The following is a 21475-nucleotide window of genomic DNA, read 5'->3' as shown; positions in this document are numbered from 1 at the left end:
CAGCGCCAGACCGGGCAGCTCTAGCGAGACTCGACTTCCCTCGAGGGGCGGGAGAGGCCTTGCGGGGAGCGGAGTAGTTAGAGGGGCGCTAAGCGGGCTCAAAGTCGGGGCTTTTCACCTCGGGAGGGGCGCTAGGACCCAGGCACCCGCCGGCCTCGGGACGTGCCTGGGGAGTGAAGGCTCTAAGAGGCTCAGGCTCCCGGCCAGAGTCCCTCGGAACGACCAGACCCTTCCCGTGGGCGCGAGGCGCGGGGCGCGGGGTGCCGCAGCCGCGTGCTCGCCGCCGGCATGGAGCAGACGCGCTGCCGGCCGAGCGCCCGCCAGGTGAGTCCCTCGCGCAGGGTCCGCACGTCCCGCGGGCACCGCGCCCGGCCGCCGTTCGAGGCCGCCTCCTCCCCCGCTCCCCACAACCCCCGGCGCCGGGGCTCGGCGGCCGGCTGGCTGGGCGCGCTCGGCGCGCTGGGTGCGCGGGCACCAGGCCAGAGCTGTCCCCCACAGCTCCTCTTGGACACCCGCGCGGCTGAGGAGGGATGCCCCCCCCCCCCGACCCGGTGTCTGCGTGTCCTGCTGCCCCACTCCCTCCTTTCTTCCCAGGAGGAGAGCACCTCGGGTGTCCGGTGTAACCGCCCGGCTTATAATTCCGAATGATAACAATCGCCCACCAGCAGCGGCCGCGCCGCTCTCCCTGGCGTTACCCCGAGCGAGTGCCGAGACGGGCCAGGTCCGCCCGCTCCTGTTGCACCCCGAGCTTCTTCCCACGCTTCTCTGCGCGGCCGCGGTGCCCCCCTTCCCGGGAAGCGAACCACCGCCAGCCCCAGCTAGGGGGGCGGGGGGCAGGGGGAAGCTAGGGTAGGCGTCCTGGGGCTGGAAGCCTCCGTGCCCTCCCTTCGGCGCCCGGGACTCCACGGTCCCGGGGACCCGCTCTCACCGCGCGCGCGGCTCCGCGGCCGGCGCTCGCTGGGCACGCAGACTGAGCGTGAGGTTTAAACCACCCGCCTCCCGTGGGGGAGATGAAACGTGGGTGCGAAGGAGGCTCTCACACCGGGGGGCATAGGAAAGTGCGGCTGAGAACAGTCTGCAGTTCAGGGAGGGGCGCTTCGTCCGAGGGGGAAGCTGCACCCGCCAGCTGCCGCTCTGAATTTGGGGGCGTTCTGCTGGGCGTCCGAGTGTCACCGGAGTGCACTTAGTTCCAGGATCAAGGAGTCGCGGTCCCCCGACCGTGGCGGAAGATGAGGCTTGGCTAGCGGTCTTAAGTCTGCAACAGGCTCCTCTGTACCCTCAAGACTAGCCCTGCTCATCCATTCTGCTTCCGGCTCAGTTTGACACAGTTTGCAGTCTCCAAGTTGCCAACCCCAGGAAAAAGGGTCGCTGAATAGTTGCAATGGGCGGGCGGCGACCGGCGAGTTGCTGGGGCTGGACGACCACTGCAGTGCCACGGTGGGCATTTGCCCCCCGCAACGTTTGCCAGCTGCCAGGTCGGGCCCCGGAGGGGGCGGGGCGTGTGTGCCTGCTCGGCCGGTAACAGACACGTGTGTCAGGACCTGAAGTTACACACCTAGTACGAACCTAGAAGAGAAACTTCCTCTAAACTGTGTTGGGAGACAGTCAACAAAAATATTTACGCCGGGCCGGGTCGGGCCGCTGGGGATCGGTGAGGTGCGAGGATCTTCCCTCTAGGATTTTATAATCCGCCGGCTGGCATTGCCAGTTCTGCTTGACTGCCCCTCTGACCTTGAATGAGGTATTTTAACTTTGCTCGGTTTTCCAAGAAGCAAAAACGGAAGAATGATAATCCAGCCGCAGTGGAAAGAGCATTCACTGGGAAGCCAGTCCTTGGGTTCCAGCCCTAGCTCTATCACTGACCGGCTGTGAAACTTTTGGGCAAGCCACACAAAACCTGGGACTCAGCTGCTACGAAAGGCTCCAAAAAGAACCTTTAATTCTGGAGTCCACTGTAGCAGCAATTTGCCAAGCTTAGATAGCCCACAAATGCTCACTAGTTCTTTGCATCTGCATTATACTTGGTTCCACAGAGCATCCATGGACTGAAGAGATACTGGATCAGAACGGTGGGTGCATTGAATTTTAATTCCAGTCTGTTTATAGAGCCACACAAATCTTTCAGGCTTCAGGTCTGTGGAAATAAGCCTGGTTGGTTGAGTTAATACTTAGAATGCACTGGGTAGGACCTCAAATAGAAAGGCCTGTTTAAGTTAAAGTGCGGTCACATAAAAAGTCCTTTCTGTGCATTTGAAAGATCCTTGCCATAAGTACAGTGTTACAGAAATCAGAAGAGGAGAAGCCCCAAGCTGATCCCTCAGCAGAAGGGGGCAAATATGCCACACATCTAGTGGGGGTACTTTAGGTTATCCCTGATAAACACTTTATCTACCTGGGAATGACTCCATTTTTATTAACTCCCCAGAAAAGCAGTTTATCTGTTTGGTAATGAAATAATGAAATTGTCTTTAGAAGCCACATGAAATATTAGAATACCTAACATTGCTAGAGTTTATTGGGATAAGCACTGCTTTAAAAAACATTGTCTTTTTATTTAATTTCAGGAATGGAAATAAGCAGAATGATTTATTATGTTTTCTTACTAGATAATTTTTTTTAAAGAGATAAAAAGCAGAAGTAAATGTAACAGACTGCAAGAAAGCTTGTTTCTTCTGGTTCCAGAGATGAATATCATCATCATTACCATTACCATAATGGTGAATATCTACTAAGCACTTATTATGTGCCAAGCATCCTTCTAAGCACCTTATGTACATAGTCTAATGTAATCCTATCAACACCTTTTGAAGGAAGTGCTATTATTTCTTTCAGTTTTATAGGTGTGAGAGCTGAAAGTTCTGGCCTGAGGTCACACAGCTGTAGACTCTAGTAGAGTTGGATCACCTACTTGGGTTTATTTACAATGATTCAAGCAAAATGCAAGAGAGGGTTGGGAGGACAAAAAGTGTCTGCCAGATGTCAGGTACTTGATACACCTTAGTGCATGGAGATTAAGAAATCTTTCGTGAGTGCTAATTTACTTTTCTTTTTCTACTTTTTATCAGTATGCCTCTATATTATGACTTGGGTATCTTTTCATCTGGACAAAAAAGTTGAACTCTTTTTTTTAACTATGTAGATTTGAGTGCAGATGGATGAACCATAATTTATTTAACCAATTCCCTTTAAGTGGGCACTTAGATTATTTCTGAATTTTCACAATCACGTATAGTGCTAGCATAGTGTGTCTTCTTATTTATATATTTCTGCACATCTGTTCAGCTATTTCTGGTTGATAAATACTAAGGGTCGAGTTGCTAGATGAAAGAGCATGGTTACCATTTGGTATGTACTTTTTTTTTTTTTTTTTTTTTTGAGAGAGAATGAGAGACAGAGAGCATGAGACGGAGGAGGGTCAGAGGGAGAAGCAGACTCCCCGCCAAGCAGGGAGCCCGATGCGGGACTCGATCCCGGGACTCCAGGATCATGACCTGAGCCGAAGGCAGTCGCTTAACCAACTGAGCCACCCAGGCGCCCCTGGTATGTACTTTTTAATAGATATTGCTGGGCGCCTGGGTGGCTCAGTCGTTAAGCGGCTGCCTTCGGCTCAGGTCATGATTCCAGGTCCTGGGATCGAGCCCCGCATCGGGCTCCCTGCTCGGCGGGAAGCCTGCTTCTCCCTGTCCCACTCCCCCTGCTTGTGTTCCTTCTCTCGCTGTGTCTCTCTCTGTCAAATAAATAAATAAAATCTTAAAAAAAAATAGATATTGCCAACTTGCTGTCACAAAAGGAAATATAATTTTTGGTTTGGAGTCGAGTTCCTCCACTAACATGTTTCTGGGCTTTTGGTAAACCGGGAATCTGAATGGGTCTCACGTGTATCATTTGTAAACTAGAGGTGGCAGAACTTGTTGGTTCTAAGGTTGTTTCTGCAAATATGTACAATTAGAGTATGAACAAATGAAATTGTTCATATGTGAGCATTTTTACCTGCAAAAAACAGAAATTTAATATGGTTTCACCTAATGGCACATGAAGTCCTGAAATAGGTTTTTGGTAGTTCGTCTTTTCTAAGGTGGATTTGTGTGTGAGGTAAGGCTAGGCTATGCTGTGGTCACAAATTAACCCTGAAACCTTGGTGGCTTTAAAAAAAAAAAAGTTTATTTATTTCTCATATTATATGTCCCAAGCAGGTTAACAGAGTTCCCTGCTCCACACAGTCACTGAGGGAGCCAGGCTGACAGGAGTTCTGCCATCTTGTAACTGCATTATCTAGAACATACTGTCTCCCTGGTCCCATGGCAGTTTGGAGGAGGAGGAGAGAAAGACTGTAGGTAATTAACACCTGCCCTTAAATGCCTCAGCCCAGGGATGAAGTGTATTTCTTTTATTTATGGTCCTTTGGTCACAACTAGTCACAAGGACCTCACCCCAATGCAGGGAGGGTAGAAAATGTTGTTTTCCTATGTCCAGAAAGAGGAAATGGAATGGTAAATACATAGCATTTTGTATTAGTTTGCTAGGGCTTTCATGACAAAGTACCACAGGCTGGGGGCCTTAAACAACAGAAATTTATTTTCTTACAGTTCTGGAGGCGAGAAGTCCTAGATCAAGATGTCAGCAGGGTTGATTTCTTCTGAGGGTCTCTCTCCTTGGCTTATAGATGACCACCGCAGGGGAGGAAACATATTTTCCCTCTATCCTTCTAGGTTCTTGGCTGAGACCCTGCCCCCTGAAATAAAAAACAGATCTACAGCTGAAAAACAAATTTTAATCATGTACACGTACTTAGGCACATCCCAGAGTCCCACAAAGATAACGAGACCTGTCAAAAGGCGGCCACATGATTGCGGCTTATTTATCATCTGAGCTAAGGAGAGGGAAAGGGGTCTGGGGTTTCCAAGGGGAAAAGGCAATTCAAGGGAAGGTGAGAAAAGTGAATGTTTGGTAAACAAAGGTTGCCCTGCCCTGCGGATAAGTCTTTCAGGGGAAAGTTATCTCTGGTAGTAGCTCCCTTCCTGGTACAAGATCTCTTTCTAATGTAAATTTCCCTCACAAAAGGTAACTGCTACCCTGTTTTCAGAGCTTCTTTTGTGTCTGCAGTTCCTTAAAAAATAATCAGCTCAGAATAATCCTTATGCTAAAGAGGCATATTTTGGGGTAGCACATTCTGCTCCCCTTCACGATCTTTTCCCTGCATCTTCACATGATCTTCTCTCTGTGTGTCTGTGTTATAATCTCTTTAAAAAATTTTTTATTTAAGATTTATTTATTTGAGGGAGAGAGAGCCCTCCCGAGAGCAGGCGCATGCGCGCAGGGAAGGGGCAGAGGGAGAAGGAGAGAGAGAATCTTAAGCAGACTCCCACTGAGCGCAGAGCCCCACTCGGGGCTTGATCTCATGACCCTGAGATCCTGACCTGAGCCGAAATAAAAAGTCCGATGCTTAACTGACTGAGCCACCGAGGTGCCCCCGCAATCTCTTTTTATAAAGGCACTGGTCCTTCTGGGTTGGGATCTACCCTAATGAGCTCGATGAATGTTACTGACCTCTTTAAAGGCCCTATCCAAGTACGGTTACATTCCGAGGTGGGGGAGGGGCGGTAGGAATTCAACCTATGAATTTGGGGGGATACAATTAAGCCCATAAACCATTGTCTCTGTCACTATGTGGCCCATACTGAGGTGTAGTCACCCCATTTTTATTTGAGGAGGTCGGGGTGTTTCTGAAGCCACATCGCAGAGCCATCTCTCACATCTCATCCTCACCTCCTGACCAAAGAAAGTGTGGTTTTTCTGAATTCCCTGGGTGTTGCTTTCAAGTGGCCCAACGTTACTACTTGCATCAAGTAACCTTTACTAGTGGCGGTGGACTTAAGGTGAGACAGTGACTGCAGGTGAGGCGATGAGCGTGGGGGCTAAAAGCATGAATCCTGAAGCAGGCGGCCTGAGCTCTAATCCCAGCCCTGTCCCATACCAGCAATGTTTCCTCATCTGTAAAATGGGAAGAATAATACTTACAGGGTTAGGGTGCCAATTAAACGAGCTAATATATGTAGAGTGCTTGGCATATACCGGGGGACCAAGTGATGACCTTTGATTATTTGCAACTTCAGAAGCTCCTGGAGCTGTCCAGGCCCAGTGTGCCGTGTCCCAGACTGCACCCTAGGGGCACAGACAACCCAGAGGCTCTGCGGCTTGAGCTCCCAGGGCTTCCAGGCGGCCCGGGAGGCATGTGTGCCTTTGGAGGAAAGTAATCACGTGACCACTTGAAAACTGCCAATAGCGCGCACACATTTAGGTCATAGGTTCACGGTTAGATCTGTGAGCCCAAAGGGAACACAAGAGACCATTCACTTAAGTAGCCCTTTAAATTATTCTCCCCATTCCAGCTGAGCAGCTAGGGTTGGCAGTTAAAGCAGTATGTAAAAGCAGCACTTCAGTTTTTCTGAGATGCTCCCTGTCCCCTTCTAATTGCTCCTAGAATCAGGGTGTGTTTTTCAGTCAGTGGGGCCTGAGAGCTAGGCCTGGAAACCTTTTCCCCTTAACGGGCCTGGAAGGACAGCTGCCGACTTTCCTTCTGACACATCTTTCCCTTGGAAACATAACGAGTTAAGATAAGTTCGGACTGCTCTACCCCTGGTGTAGATGATCTGTCTTGATTACTGGGAAACTCTGGATTTCTGGGCCTGCACCAGGAACGGGAGAGCTTGGAGCTGTCACGTGACCCTGGGCCTGCGGTACTGGAGCAATAGACAAGCCAGTGGGTGGCGTTTCTGGGTCAAGGGGAGCCATGCACCTCATCCCTAGGCACCGTGTGCATCCCCCATGTGGTGCGGGGAGGCCAAGACTGCATCCTGGGTAGTTGCCGGCCCTCCCACGAGATAGCAGACAGTCGTATTGTCTTGCCCGTCGTGTTTCCTACTCTAAAGGCAAGTAAAGGCAGTGTTGGATTAAAGCCGAGAGTGTGTCGATTACCAGTCTGAATCTGTGATCACCATTTCCGGGGGGTGGGGTTGGGGGTGGGGAGGACGCGGCACCTTATAAATTACTGTCAGCCAGGCAGCAGTTGTGAAAGTACTTGTCATCCCCTGGGGGATGTATTTACTCAGTTTTAACTTTTGATATTTTCAACTTTTCAGTTGAGGTGGGTGCATTGCTGTCAATCCATGGGGTTGAGTTTAATTGCTGATTAAGATGACTTCCAAAAGGTTACACTGTGATTCAGCACTGAAACAAAAAAGTTATTGTTTACACAGTTACACAGAGAGTCAAGGAAATAGAGAATGGGGCATAAATTTGATATTGATAGAGCAAATATTTGTCATTGAAGGATGATGCAATTTCAGCTTTGTTTTGTTCGTTTTTGCAAGTAGCAGCCAAGGGTGTTCAATAAAGAAAAGATACCCACAAGTACATAAAGCTAGATTTATGCTTTGTTATTGAGATGCGTGCAGAAGGATTACTTATCACATGTCAAGTAACTAAACTGAAGGCAGGAGAAATTGCCTAATTCATCGGTATAGATGAAAAAATTCAAAGCTGTGAGAGGCTAATGGGGCCAATTTGTGCATCTTATAGGACCGGCATTAGACCATTATGTCATAGTTTAATGGGCAGCATGTTTTTCTTAGTGGTACATGAAGTGATGGTGTTTTGTATAGTCAGTGGTGTCTTAGTTTGGTGAAATGTGGCAGAAGCGGCAAGGAAGAGACTGGAACCTAGGTCCCTTGCCTGCGAAAGGTGCACATCCCTGACTCAGGTGTTATCTGATCCCAGCGTCCAGATTGGTGACATAGGTCACTTGCGTGACCCAGAGTGTGCATGCCTCCTTAGGAGTGAGGAGGCTAGGGTGCAAAATGTAAGGAGGCCCCCAAGTGCAGGGTCAGCATGTGAGGGTGAGGACCTCCTTAAGGGTTGTGGCCTAGGGGCACCTGGGTGGCTCAGTTGGTTAAGCGTCTGCCTTCAGCTCAGGTCATGATCCCGGGGTCCTGGGATCGAGCCCCGAGTCGGGCTCCCTGCTCAGCAGAGAGCCTGCTTCCCCCTCTCCCTCTGCCCCATGCTTGTGCTCTCTCACTCTCTATCTCAAATAAATAAAAATAAAAATAAATCTTAAAAAAATGTTGTGGCTTACCTGATTTGCTTGGCTTACCATAGTCCCAGCCCTGGTTTTGATCTTTGAATCAGTTTCTAAATGACTAAGAAAATTAAACTGAGATGTAAGTGGATGAAAGTGCACTCATCTAACACACATGGTCATCCAGTATCCTCCAGTGTAAATATTACTCTTCCTGGATGAGATCTATGGAGAATGTTACTAAGAAAGCAGTTGGGACATTGTCAGGAAAGTGACCTAATAAGTGTATTAACACACTGCATGCATTCTTTACAATAGTACCTTTGTACAATTAGTCATGGCTGATTAAGTGATAGGAAAACAAATGATTTCTCTAGGTTTTTAGGATCTGTTTTCTAGTTCCTTTTAGTGATTTTTAAAAGAAAATTCCAGACCATCTTCCTTGCAATGGACTGGAATATAAAGAGGAAAATAAATTCCTCAGGTAGCTTTCATTAAATCCCCTCTGTTTTGAAATCAGCACAGAAGGTCCTCTTAGTAACCTAAGAGTGCTTTGGAAGGTTGAGGAGTTCTAGATCCTGTCCTGGCTGGTGATGGAATGATATTCACAAGATTGAGATACAAAATAGTTTTTTTTTTAAAGATTTTATTTATTTGACAGAGAGAGACACAGTGAGAGGGGGAACACAAGCAGGGGGAGTGGGAGAGGGAGAAGCAGGCTTCCCGCTGAGCAGGGAGCCCGATGCGGGGCTCGATCCCAGGACCCTGGGATCATGACCTGAGCCAAAGGCAGACACTTAACGACTGAGCCACCCAGGTGCCCCGAAATACAAAATATTGACAAAGGGTATACTATGAGCATCTTTGTCAAAGGGCCCATTGGACATCATTTCTGCCTGAAGAGCATCATTCTGTAATACCCGTTTTCACGTTTCAAAGAGGAAGAACTTAGTTTTACCCCAGGATAGCATTTTCAGAGGGACAGTGGCCACTGAAGTATTTTCACCATCTGTGAGCAGGCTTTTCTGTTTAAGGAAGGGCATTTCACACCTTTTAATATGGCATGCACTGGAGTTCTCAACGTGCTGTCATTCATCGTGGGAATAAATTCTGTCCAAAAGGCCGTAGGTCACCCGCTGGTCTCTGCAGCGGCGGAAAAGATCCTGTGGCTTCAGGAACTTCGAGAGAAGAAAATAAGCAAGAAGGTGGGAGAAGATGGTGGAAGGAGTAGAGGGGGAAGGCTGCTTGGAGGAAGGCTAAAGCACTGTTTCCCAATCCCAGCACACAGAGGACAATGGCAATGTTGTCTGAGATATTGGAGTCAGTGGGCGAGACTGGGGTTGCTCAAGGCCCTGCATGGGTGGCCTGAGGGCTGAGAGAATCAATATCTTGTCATGCTGTAGCAGTTTGGCCAGTCCACTGGTGGAGAGTGTAGCTCTCAGGAGGAAGGAGGAAGGGGCAGAGCTCAGAGCCACTGCATCATGGGCCCCTGCCTGCTTCTCGTACCTAGATGGCCTCTAACCCTGGCCCAGGTGTAGCTGGCCTTCCTCATCCTTCCCTAAGCCCCATGTTTAGGGGCACATGCTTGGTCGGCTGGCCTTTTCTCTGTCTCTGCCCATGCAGGGTCGGGAGGTCAGTAAGAGCTGTGAGCAGCGGAGGAGATTGAGCACTGTGAGGATGGTCACATCTTCCCTGTAACTTCTCATCTGTAGAAGGAGCAGATTTCCATTGTTTATGCAACAAGTAACTACTGAGCACCCAGCACATGCCAGACCAAGTTTTCTCTCCTAGGAGCTTACTTTCTGGTGTGGGGAGAAGGTGAAGAATGAAAATTACAAAGAAGGTCAGCTGGCCATATGCGCCAGGGAGAGAGAGTGCTAGGGAGAAACTAGGGAAAGATAGGGAGAAAGATAAAGCAGGAAGGGGCGTTAAGGACTTCCCGGGATGGGTTGGGGAATGTTTCTTTACTAAATCAGAGAAAGCCTCCCTGAGAAAGGGAGGCCTGAAGGAAGTCGGGAATGAACCATGTGGCTGGTTGGAAAGCACATTCCAAGCAGGAGGAATAGCAGATGCATAGGCCCCACATGTCCAGAAGTTCAAGGTGCAGCAAGGACGCCAGTGTGGCAAGGAGGGCATGAGCAAGGGGAGGGCAGTAGAGACGGTTGTCAGGGAGGTCATGGAGGCCTGACAGCTGAGGGCCTTGCCATCTGCTATAAAGACCTAGCGAAATGGGAGTGATGGAATCTGACTTCAGGTGTGGGTGGGTCACCCATGTGGTGCCGCACTAAGAGCCCGAGGGGAGTCAGGAGGAAGCGAGGGCATCTGGTAGGAAGCATCACAGTAATCCAGGTGAGAGATGTGGTGGCTGAGACCAACCTGATAGCAGTGAAGATGGTGAATGATGGTCAGATTCTGATTTAAGTTTTAAATGGAATTAACAGGATTTGCAGACAGATGGGATAGGATAACTTGAGGATATCTCTCAGACTCCTTGCAGCACTAACATGGTGTCAGTTTTTGTTATCAGGCTTTGGTCCTTGCCACCTGGTCCCTGACCTTTTGTACCCTAATGAATTCTTCATGAATCAACTCTGATGATCGGGGCTGATATCGGGAGCGACCATGGCATGGCTTAGTTCTTGCCCCTTGGTTTTCCTGGAAGAGAAACCTTTCAAGGGAGATACAAGGCCAGGCACTAACTGTGACAGCTCTTCTCAATAAGCCAAGGTCAGAATAAAGGCTCACCTCCCCTTAGAAGCCTTTCTTTATAACCAGATTTGAATTCCCCTAAGATAGCTTTAAAGATTTTTTTAAAAAATTTATTTATTTGACAGAGAGATAGAGAGCACAAGTAGGCAGAGCGGCAGGCAGAGGGAAAGGGAGAAGCAGGCTCTCCGCTGAGCAGGGAGCCCGATGCAGGGCTCGATCCCAGGACCCTGGGATCATGACCTGAGCCGAAGGCAGCCACTTAACAAACTGAGCCACCCAGGCACCCCGTCCCCTAAGATAGCTTTAAAGGAGAAGGTTGGATCATAGTTTGTCAGCTAAAAATTATTGCTCTTGATAACTGAACCATAATCAGTAGAAAGATGACAACCAATGGAATCATTGGTTGCAGAAATTCATCTAATAAATGAGATGGTGGAGAAAAAAAGAGAGAGAAGCCCACAATCCATGGTTTTGGTGCCAGTGCCAAGTGAGGCTCAGTGGAAAGCCAAGAGAAAGCAATTCTTTCACCAATATCAGATCTGACACACACCTAGGATGTGACCGAGATGTTGCTATGATCTTCCTCCTCTTGTTTGGCCCCAAAAATGTCTTTCTGGTTTCAGTGGTTGCTCTTACAGGCCTAAAAGTTGTGTTCCCATCATCCCTCGGGGTCTATCATGTAAACCAGCTATCTGATTTGTTGGCTACCTGTTGGTGAAGACCTTATATGGAATTATAACAACTGCTGATCTCTCTATACGTATTCTAGAAAAGTTTCAGTGGGCTAAAGATATAATAGGCCCAAGAATAAGATGATTAGTAAGGAATGATGAGTTCATTATTGTCTTGGGCTTGATGCTTAGGTGTGTTGTTCTGCTCAGGCTGCCATAACAAAATATCACAGGCTGGGTGGCTGAAACACAGATATTTATTTTCTCACAGTTCTGAAAGCTAGAAGCCCAAGATCAAGGTAGCTTTAGGGTTGGTTTCTGTGAGACCTCTTTTCATGGCTTGTGGATGACTGCCTTCTCACTGTGTCCTCACGTGGTGTCTTCGCTGTGTGTTCGTGGAGAACTCAATGGTATCTTCCTCTTTTTTATAAGAACACCAGTCCTGTTGGCCCTTATGGCCACATTTAACCTTTAATTACCTCCCTAAGCGTCCTATCTCCAAATACAGTTACATTGGAGGTTAAGGCTTCAACCTAAGAATTTTGGAGGACACATTTCCGTTCATAACATCAGGCAAATGCTGCAAATTAAAAAAACGAAACAAAACCTGTATTGAGGTATTGTTTATATACAATAAAATATACACCTTAAAATTTTTTTAATTTTAATTCCAGTGTGGTTAACATACAGTATTATATTACTTTCAGGTGTACAACATAGTGATTTAATAATTCCACACATCACCCAGTACTCATCACAAGTGCCCTCCTTAATCCCCATCACCTATTTACCCATCCATCCCCCCACCCCCCTCCCCTCTGATAACCATCAGTGTGTTCTCTGTAGTTAAGAGTCTGTTTCTTGGTTTGTCTCTTTCTCTTTTTTCCTTTGCTCATTTGTTTTGTTTTTTAAATTCCACATGTGAGTGAAATCATATGGTATTTGTCCTTCTCCGACTTATTTCACTTGGTATTATACTATCTCCATCCATGTCATTGCAAATGGCAAGATTTCATTCTTTTTATAGCTGAATAATATGCCATTATATATATACAGACACAGCACATCTTCTTTACCCATTGATCAGTGGATGGACACTTGGGCTGCTTCCATAATTTGGCTGTTGTAAATAATGCTGCTATAAACAAAGGGGTGCATTTATCACTTTGAATTAGTGTTTTTGTATCCTTTTGGTAAATACCTAGTAGTGCAATTGCTGGATCATAGGGTAGTTTTATTTTTAACTTTTTGAGGAACCCCCATATAGTTTTTCACAATGGCCTCACCAATTTGCATTCCCATCAACGGTACAAGAGGGTTCCTTTTTCTCTACATCCTCACCAACACTTGTTGTTTTTTGTGGTGTTGATTTTAGCCATTCTAACAGGTGTGAGTTGATATCTCATTGTAGCTTTGATTCGTATTTCCCCGATGATGAGTGATGTTGAGCATCTTTTCATGTGTCTTTTGGCTATCTGGATGTCTTCTTTGGAGAAATGTCTGTCCATGTCTCTGCCCATTTTAATTGGATTATTTGGATTTTTAGGTGTTGAGTTTTATAACTTCTTAATGTATTCTGGTTACTAACCCTTTATCAGATATGCCATTTGCAAATATCTTCACCTATTCAGTAATTTGCCTTTTAGTTTTGTTGATTCTTTCCTTTGCTGCGCAGAAGCTTTTTATTTTAATATAGTCCCAATAGTTTATTTTGCTTCTATTTCCCTTGCCTCAGGAGACCTATCTAGAGAAAAGTTGCTACTGCCAATTTCAGAGAAATTACTGCTTGTGCTCTGTTCTAGGATTTTTATGGTTTCAGGTCTCACACTTAGGTCTTTAATCCATTTTGAATTTATTTTGGTGTATGGTGTAAGAAAGTGGTTCAGTTTTCCCAACACCATTTGTTGAAGAGATTGCCTCTTTCCCATTGCATATTCTTGCACCTTTGTTGAAGAAGAATTGACCATATAATCATGGGTTTATTTCTGGGCTCTGTATTCTGTTCTATTGATATGTATGTCTATTTTTGTGCCACTACCATACTGTTTTGATTACTGCAGCTTTGTAGTATAATTTGAAATCTGGTAGCTTTGTTTTTCTTTTTCAAGGTTGCCTTGGCTATTCAGGTTCTTTTGTGCTTCCATCATATTTTAGGACTGTTTGTTCTAGTTCTGTGAAAAATGCTGTTGGTATTTTGATAGGGATTGCATTAAATGTGTGGACTGCTTTGGGTAGTAAGGACATTTTAACCATATTTGTTCTTCCAATCCATAAGCATGGAATATTTTTCCATTTATTTGTGTCGTCTTCCATTCCTGTCATTAGTTTTATACTTTTCAGAGTACAGATCTTTTACCTCTTTGGTTAAGTTTATTCTTAGTTATTTTATTCTTTTTGGTACAATTATAAATGGGATTGTTTTCTTAATTTCTCTTTCTGCTGCTTCATTGTTAGTGGAAAATATACACCTTTAAAGTGTGCATTTTGACAAAGTATATAATCACATATGTCCATGTATTTGCTAACACAGTCTAGATATAGAACAGTTCTATCACCCTGTCCCTGTGCTCCTTCCCAGTGAATTCTCAGCCCCTACCATAGTCCCTAAGTAGCCACTAACCTTTTTATTCCAGTAGACTGGATTTATCTTTTTTAGAGTTTCTTATCAGTGAAATCATACATGTAGGGTTTTTTTGTCTGTCTTCTTCCACCTAGTTAAATGATTTTGAGATTTCCCTCTGTTGCTTTTTGTATTAGAAGTTTGTCACATTTTATCATTGAGTAGTATTCCATCTTATGGATGTATCACAATGTATTTATTCACCTGCTAGTGAACATTTCGCTTGTTTCCAGTTTTTGCCTGTTCTTTAAAAAGCTGCTATGGACAAATTTTTGGGGCATGTGTTTTCATTTCTCTGGGGTGAATGCCTAGAATGAAATTTCATGGTTGTATGGTAAGTATATGTTTAATAAGAAATTGTCAGCTGTTTTCCAGAAGTGATTGTACTAATTTACATTTCCATCAGCAATGTGGAAAGTTCCAGTTGCTCAACATCCTTGTTAACTAACCTGATACGGTCAGTATTTTGCATTTTAGCCATTTTAGTGGATATATAGTGGTATCTCATTGTGGTTTTATTTGTAATTCACTGATGACTAATGATGGTGTGCATTTTTTATGTGCTTTCTAATCCTTCTAGTGTCTTATATTGTGAAGCGTCTATTCCAAAATTTTGACCCAGTTTTATTATTTATTTATTTTAAAGATTTTATTTATTTATTTGACAGAGAGAGACACAGGGCTAGAGGGAACACAAGCAGGGGGAGTGGGAGAGGGAGAAGCAGGCTCCCCACGAGCAGGGAGCCCGATGTGGGGCTCGATCCCAGGACCCTGGGATCATGACCTGAGCCGAAGGCAGATGCTTAATGACTGAGCCACCCAGGCGCCCCTACTTTCATTTTTTGAAAGATATTTTTCCTGCATATAGGTTGCCAGTTTCGTCTTATAGTACTTTAAAGATTATTCTCCATTTAATTCTGGTTTTCATATATATATATACATATTTTTTTTTTTAAGAATTTATTTATTTGAGAGAGTACAAGAGAGAGAGAGACAGGGAGAGCATGAGCATGGGGTGGGGTGGGGGAAGGGCAGAGGGAGAGGGAGAAGGGACCCCGGGATCATGACCTGAGGCAAAGGCAGACGCTTAACTGTCTGAGCCACCCAGGCGCCCCTGGAAAAATCTGGCACTCTTATCTCTGTACTTACTCTGTCCTTTTTCTCTGGATCCTTTTAAAATTTTCTTTTTATCAGTGTTTTCAGAAATTATATTCTATTGTGCATTGGTGTGGAGCACTTTTGGTTTATCCTGCTTGAGGTTTGCTAAATTTCTTAGATTTGTGCATCATTGAGGCTCTGTTAATTTTCTTTTAGCTTTTTTCCCCCTCTTTAATTTGAATAGTTTGAATTAAAATGTCTTCTAGTTCACCAATCTTTTCTTTTCAATGTCTAATATGCTCTTAGTCCTAGTCCGTGACTATTTCATTTCAGAACTTGTCTTTTTCATTTCTAGAGGCTCCATTTAGAAAATCTTCCATTTCTCCTCTCACAGTGCTTATGTTTTCCTTTCAGTACTTGGATAATGGTTATTGTTCTTATCTGCTTATTTCTTCTTCTCTTATTTCTACTTCCACTTACTGATCTTTCATTGGATTTTTGTTCATATTTTTCTGCATGTTGGCATACCTAGTAATTTTGAATGTATGTTAGACATTTTGAATGTTACACTGTTGTGTTTAGATTTTGTTTTCTTTGAAGAATGTTGGATTTTGTTCTGGGAGACAACTAAGTTAATTTTGGTTCAGTATGATCCTTTCAAGGCTTATTTTTAAACTTCTCGTAAGGTCGATCTGGAGTAGTCTTTTCTCTAAGTGTTCTTTAGCCTTACTCTTAAGGCATGACCCACTGGGTTCTCTACTGAATGCCCTGAGTTATCAACAAGAACTCTCCATTCTGGCTGGTGAGAACTTGATGGCTCTTAGTTCATTGGGAGCACTGTGAATTGTTCAGTTTATAGCTTTCCAGTCACTCTCTTCCTGGTGTGTGGAATTTCACCCTATCCATGCATGTCTTAGTATTTAGTAACTTTCACGTCCTCCTCAGAGTGCCTCGTATATATAGCTTCCTCTCTCTGAAACTCTGCCGTATAAACTCTCGCCACGTAGGCCTTTCCAGACTCTGATTTCTGTCACTGCAACTCAGTGAAAACCCTGGACTCTGCCTGGGATTTCTTCCCTGCCTGGGAATGTGCCTCCAGGGTGAAAGCTGAGGTAATATTTTATATCTCATCTGTTTTTCTTCTTTCAGCGTTGACAGTCCTGAGTTACCTATTGTCCAATGTCTGAAAATAGTTGTTTCATATATTTTATCTGATTTTCTAGTTGTTAGTGGAAGGAAGGTAAATTTTGGTCCCTGTTTCTTCATCATGGCCAGAAATAAGTCCATTCTACAAATATTTATTCATCATCCTACACAAAAGTTGCCATCTTAAAATGCTATTCAATTTGAAAATATAATCTGAGATGTTTTGTGTTCTTTTTTCTTCTTCCATAATTAAAAAAAATGAACTATGGATATTTCAAATAAATTTAAAGAACTGCACTGCATTGTCTATGTTTTATTATTGCAGAACTGTCTGTATTCCCACAGTGATTCCTATGCCTTATTCTCTTTCCCACGCACCCACTCCAACTGGGATGCACGTGATTTTTTGATAGAGTATTTAGTTTCTGAAATGGCTCTCAGACCTTTTCCCAGGGAATTTCTAAGCCCCTCATGGCTGAAATTCTAAGAATGGCCATTCAAGACTTGCTTCTTCTATTTTCTAAAAATGGAGATGACTTGTAGTTGTGGCATCCCTAACTCATTATTACATAAGTTTTACATTCACTATATGTACAGGAGAAACAAGATATTAAATGTATAATTAATGTGGATATTTATGCCATCTGAATTGTATTGGGCTATGAATTTCTCACAGAACTTTCTGCAGCTGATTGGTTAACATGCCTTATAAATGTTTGGACTTGGTGGCTGGGCTCCAGCTTTCAAAAAAAGTGTTAAGAGAAGGAAAATCTTAAATACTGGCTTGATTTCTTAATTTAACAACAAGAGACAATTCTTATACTACATTTCTCCTAACATGTCATTTTTATTTCTAAAGTCTAGGGAGGTTTTTTTTTTTTTTTAAAGCTGATGTTTATGTTGGTGATTTTTTAAAATCCCCCATTAAGAAGGATCTGAACCTAATCTTCTAGATCTCTGTGAGAAATGCCGTATATATAGCCTTAGCCATATATTTCTTTAAAAAGGGTTATGTAGGATTTTTATAACCTATGAAAGTTTGATGATTCCTTGCTCTGGAAAAAGCAAGTGATTACTCAAACATGCTAGGTGGGAGTTTAGGTTAATATAAACAGAGGAGATGTTGAGAGATTTTATATCCAAAGGGTAAAGAAGAGAAGCATATGGAGATACATCATACATACAGAGATTTTATACAAAGGTAGAACATGTGAACTATAAGACTATTACATAGTAAGCTTCCTCCCAAGTGGTAGACATTACTATTATTATTATTCAACCATTGTTCTGAAAATAATTTTATCTGCTTTGTGTACTTACAGTGGACTGAATTCATACTCTCTCCCTTCCCCCAATCCCAGGCCACTGCTTCCTGGAACTTTATTTAGTGCTCCTAAAAGTTAATGGGCTTTTGTCTTCCTTGGCTTGAGCAGTGTGTATTAAGAAAAGGAAAGTCACTCTACTGAAAATTACATAGTTCTGCAGGTGTATATTCAAACATTCAGTTTACTTCTATAAGTAACCCCCCACCCCCACTCCCATGTCTCACGGAGAGTGAAGACTATTGAAAACATGTCCTTAAAAGTCCCCGCCTCGGTGGGACATCCTTGAGATCTACAACCTTACAATTCTTGTAAGTTTGTGGATGATAGTGCTTTGTGACATTCCCTTGTGTAACGTAACATTCATGTTTAAGCACAAGTTATATTATGCTTCAGAAAATAAAACATCACAGGTGAGGGGTTTTCTTGGTCTTTGCTTTTGTTTTTCAATATCTTACTTTATGCATAGCAGTGGTTTTCCAAGTGTGACCTGGGATCGGTAGCATCAACATCATTTGGGAACTAGTTAGAAATGTAAATCCGTAGGCCCTTCCATCTATATTTTAGATCGTTCTGGTGTATGCTAAAGTTTAACAGCTGCTGGTGTGGAGAACCCCAGAAAGTCTCCTATATCTGACTTAATTTATTGTAAACCACATCATACGAGATATGAAGATGTAATCAGTCATGTTGCCTTGGAGATGTTTAATGGTGTAACACGGGAAGTGCCATGCTGCTAAGCAAATGTCAAACTCTGAGAAGGAAGAGACTTCCAGCCAAAAACCTTCTAGAACACCTCCTTTCACAGCCCTAGCCGCCAAAGGGAGAGGATTAAGACATCAGAACCTCAGAAGGTGCTAATGCAGGCCCCTCGGGCTGAGCGGCAGCCTTGAGGCACCTTTAGCTAGTTAAGAAGTAAAATCCCAGGGCTCAAAAGCTGTTCTTGGAACAGAAGTATCAAAAGACTGAATTTAGCAATCTGGACGCGAAGCAAGAAACTCCTAACCCTGTGTAGACCATTCCATAGGGAAGCCCAAGGAAGTCTTGACAAAGAGACTGTTTTCTTAGCCACACTGGGAAGGGGGGGCATGCACTTGTTAGTGTGGAGGACCTAGAGGTGGACAAATCTGTCATCTTCATAAAAGTCCATGATTCATTGAACAGGTATTGAACACGTGCTGTCTCTGGATCTGAGCACTAGAGATCCAGCAGTGACCACAGAAGAGGACCTAGGCCTCACGTCCCTCACATTCTCTCTGTGTTCTGGTGATGGTGAAATGTCAGTGGTGGTATTGGGTGGATACTTTCTGGTTTCTAGACTCAAGATTCTGGGCCTCAGAGAGTGCAAATCCTGGTAAAGAATCCCTTTTATAAACAAGACTTATTTTTCCTGGGAGTGCTCCCCATTCTCATATGTACATTGATATCCAAGCTGGAAATTTTGGAATTGGTTTTGATATCACTGGCTCCCTGGCCCCTCATTGAGTCGGCACCTCATCCCAGGGATTCGTTCTCGGTAAGGTCTCTGGAATTTCCCTTCTTTTCCATTCTTACAAATTCCATCAACTCAATGTCTTGGTATTAGTCTGCTCAGGCTACCGTAACAAAGTACCATGGACTGGGCGGTTTAAACAACAGAAATATATTTTCTCACAGTTCTGGAGCAGATGGTGCCTTTTCACTGTGTCCTCACATGGCCTTTTCTGGGTGTGTGTGTTTAGAGAGAGAGAGCACGCGTGCGCGTGTGCTCGCAACCGCCTGAGCAAGAGTGAGCTCTGGTGTCTCTTCCTCTTCCTGTAAGGACACCAGTTCTACTGGATTAGGGTCTCACCCTTATGAACTCATTAACCTTAATTACCTTTTTAAAGGCCCTGTCTCCAAATATAGTTACATTGTAGGTCAGGGCCCCTACATACAAATTGGTGGTGGTTGTGGGGGCACGATTCAGTTCCTACCATTCCTTATTATGTCATCCCTGGCTCAGTATAGCTCCTTGCTAATCCCCATTCCTGACTCCATTCACCAGTTCTTGAATATGCAATCAGGCTCACTCAAGTGAAATAGCACTTTTAATGTACAGTCTTACTGAAAAACGTCAGTGATCCCCAATAACTAGGATTTTACCAAACTCCTTGATCTGGTGTTTGATTCCCTGGTCATAGCCAAAATAATGCTGTTCTCTTCCCCCACACCACACACCTTTTGAATAATCTGCTTTATTGTTCTGTGAGCATTTGGTGTGTGTTCGCTCCCACTTCCAGGTCTTTGCTCACATCCTTTCTGGAATGTTCTCTTTTCCACTTATTCAAATCCTGCCCTTTCTTCCAAGTGCCATACTCCATCTCCTCACCATCACGTCCACCCACAGTGATCTTTCTCTCTGGGCTTGGATTATTTTTTCAAAGCAAGTGTGAACACACTTCTCTGTGTGTATGTCTGTGTTCCTGATGGAACTGAGAGTGAGTACTGAGGCTCTTACTGTGTGTCCCTCCTAGTGCCTGGCACAGGGGTGGGTACTCAAGCAGTGTTCTCACTGAGAATGGGTGGATGGATGGATGAAAAAGAATGACACTCCTTTGATAAGGTTTTCTGAGAATATTAATTTACGTGTCATCCCCTCTGAGAAAAGATCCATACCCCTCCCCCAGTCTCTCTCGCAGCAATGAATTTTAGATCTCTGTATAACCTTCACCACTATTTGTCATTCCAACCTTCTGTAACCTTCTAAACTCCTAGATGTAAGAGACTGTTTCTCTCTTGTTTCTCAAGTGCCCAGTTACGGTCTGATACATGGTAGCCGCTCAGTAAATATTTGCTGAATGAATGGATGACTTTGGCCTCACCTCGTGGAATGAAATTTTTTGGAGCAAATGGTATGCCTAGCAAAGGGCATGTGGGCAGAGGAGGACCTGCTTAGAAACCTGACCATTTTTTCTTACCCATGAGGCATTCAGGAAATTGTACACTAATGTAGAAATAAATGTGCTTTGCTTTATATATTGTATATCTTAAGTCAGATTGAATTAATGAATTAGTGAATTAATAATTTGTACCCTGATTTTGAATACGCCCAAACTTAAAGTGCTATATGAGGATTTATGAAGCCTTGCAGTGTACTGTTTTTAAAAAGCCAACACTTAATCACTTGACAAACACAAATTTATTGTGTATGGCAATGGATTTGTTTTGTAAATACAGATTTTCACAGTGGGAGTTTCCTTACAGATGGTAGAACCTACATACAGGAGTATCAGGATTTTCCATCTTTTGTCTCTTTCTTCCCCTTCTACTTTTACCATCCCCACCTCAGGAGCCACTGTCTAGTTAGCTCATCTGCTAACTGTCTTCTGGATCCACCAAAGTTAGCTCTGCCTCGATGCTTTTGCTCATGCTATTTCCCTCACTTGAAAAGTCTCCTCCTGGTGGAGGTCTCGCTGTCACAGCCCTTCTCCAGCAAGCCTTCCCTAGCCTTTGTAACTACCAAAGAGAATGGACAGTATCACTCATTTTTTTCTCATACCTTAACGCTCATGGATTATGCTCTGTCATTTCTTATAAGTCCTGTGTACATGATCGCTCTATAGACTCCTTTGGAGTAGGGCTATACTGTGTGTTTTATTTGTACATATTTTTAATGTCTGATACTCTTGTGAAATGTATTTACAAGCTTTTTGGAAGTGAGTGTTTTACCTCTCATAGCCTATTTGGGTCCAGGAGAATTCTGAAGGTGAGTGGTGAGGATATTCTGGAGTCCCTCTCCAGGGTGTCCCTGTTAACGGGAAGGACAGATAACTTCTGTATTACATGGATTCAGGGCCCAGTGCACAGTGGATTC

General features: G+C 44.2%; 1 protein-coding gene across 2 annotated transcripts in view; it reads left to right on the top strand.

The window, feature by feature from the left end:
- Window positions 1–206: 206 nt before the first annotated feature.
- PDE8B (phosphodiesterase 8B) overlaps window positions 207–21475 on the top strand; it is a 239301-nt gene continuing 218032 nt past the window's right edge. Inside the window, exon 1 of one of the 2 annotated variants that reach the window (XM_036090141.2) lies at window positions 207–324. In XM_036090141.2, the coding sequence (XP_035946034.1) occupies window positions 289–324 (36 nt within the window). In that variant the 5' untranslated portion in view covers window positions 207–288. The remainder of the gene's footprint in view (window positions 325–21475) is intronic. The other variant, XM_036090142.2, reaches the window with a different exon arrangement.

This window comes from Halichoerus grypus, chromosome 2 (assembly GCF_964656455.1).
Source record: "Halichoerus grypus chromosome 2, mHalGry1.hap1.1, whole genome shotgun sequence".
NCBI lineage: Eukaryota > Metazoa > Chordata > Mammalia > Carnivora > Phocidae > Halichoerus > Halichoerus grypus.
Note: the sequence above shows the minus strand (reverse complement) of the source record. Positions and strands in the feature narration are given on the sequence as shown.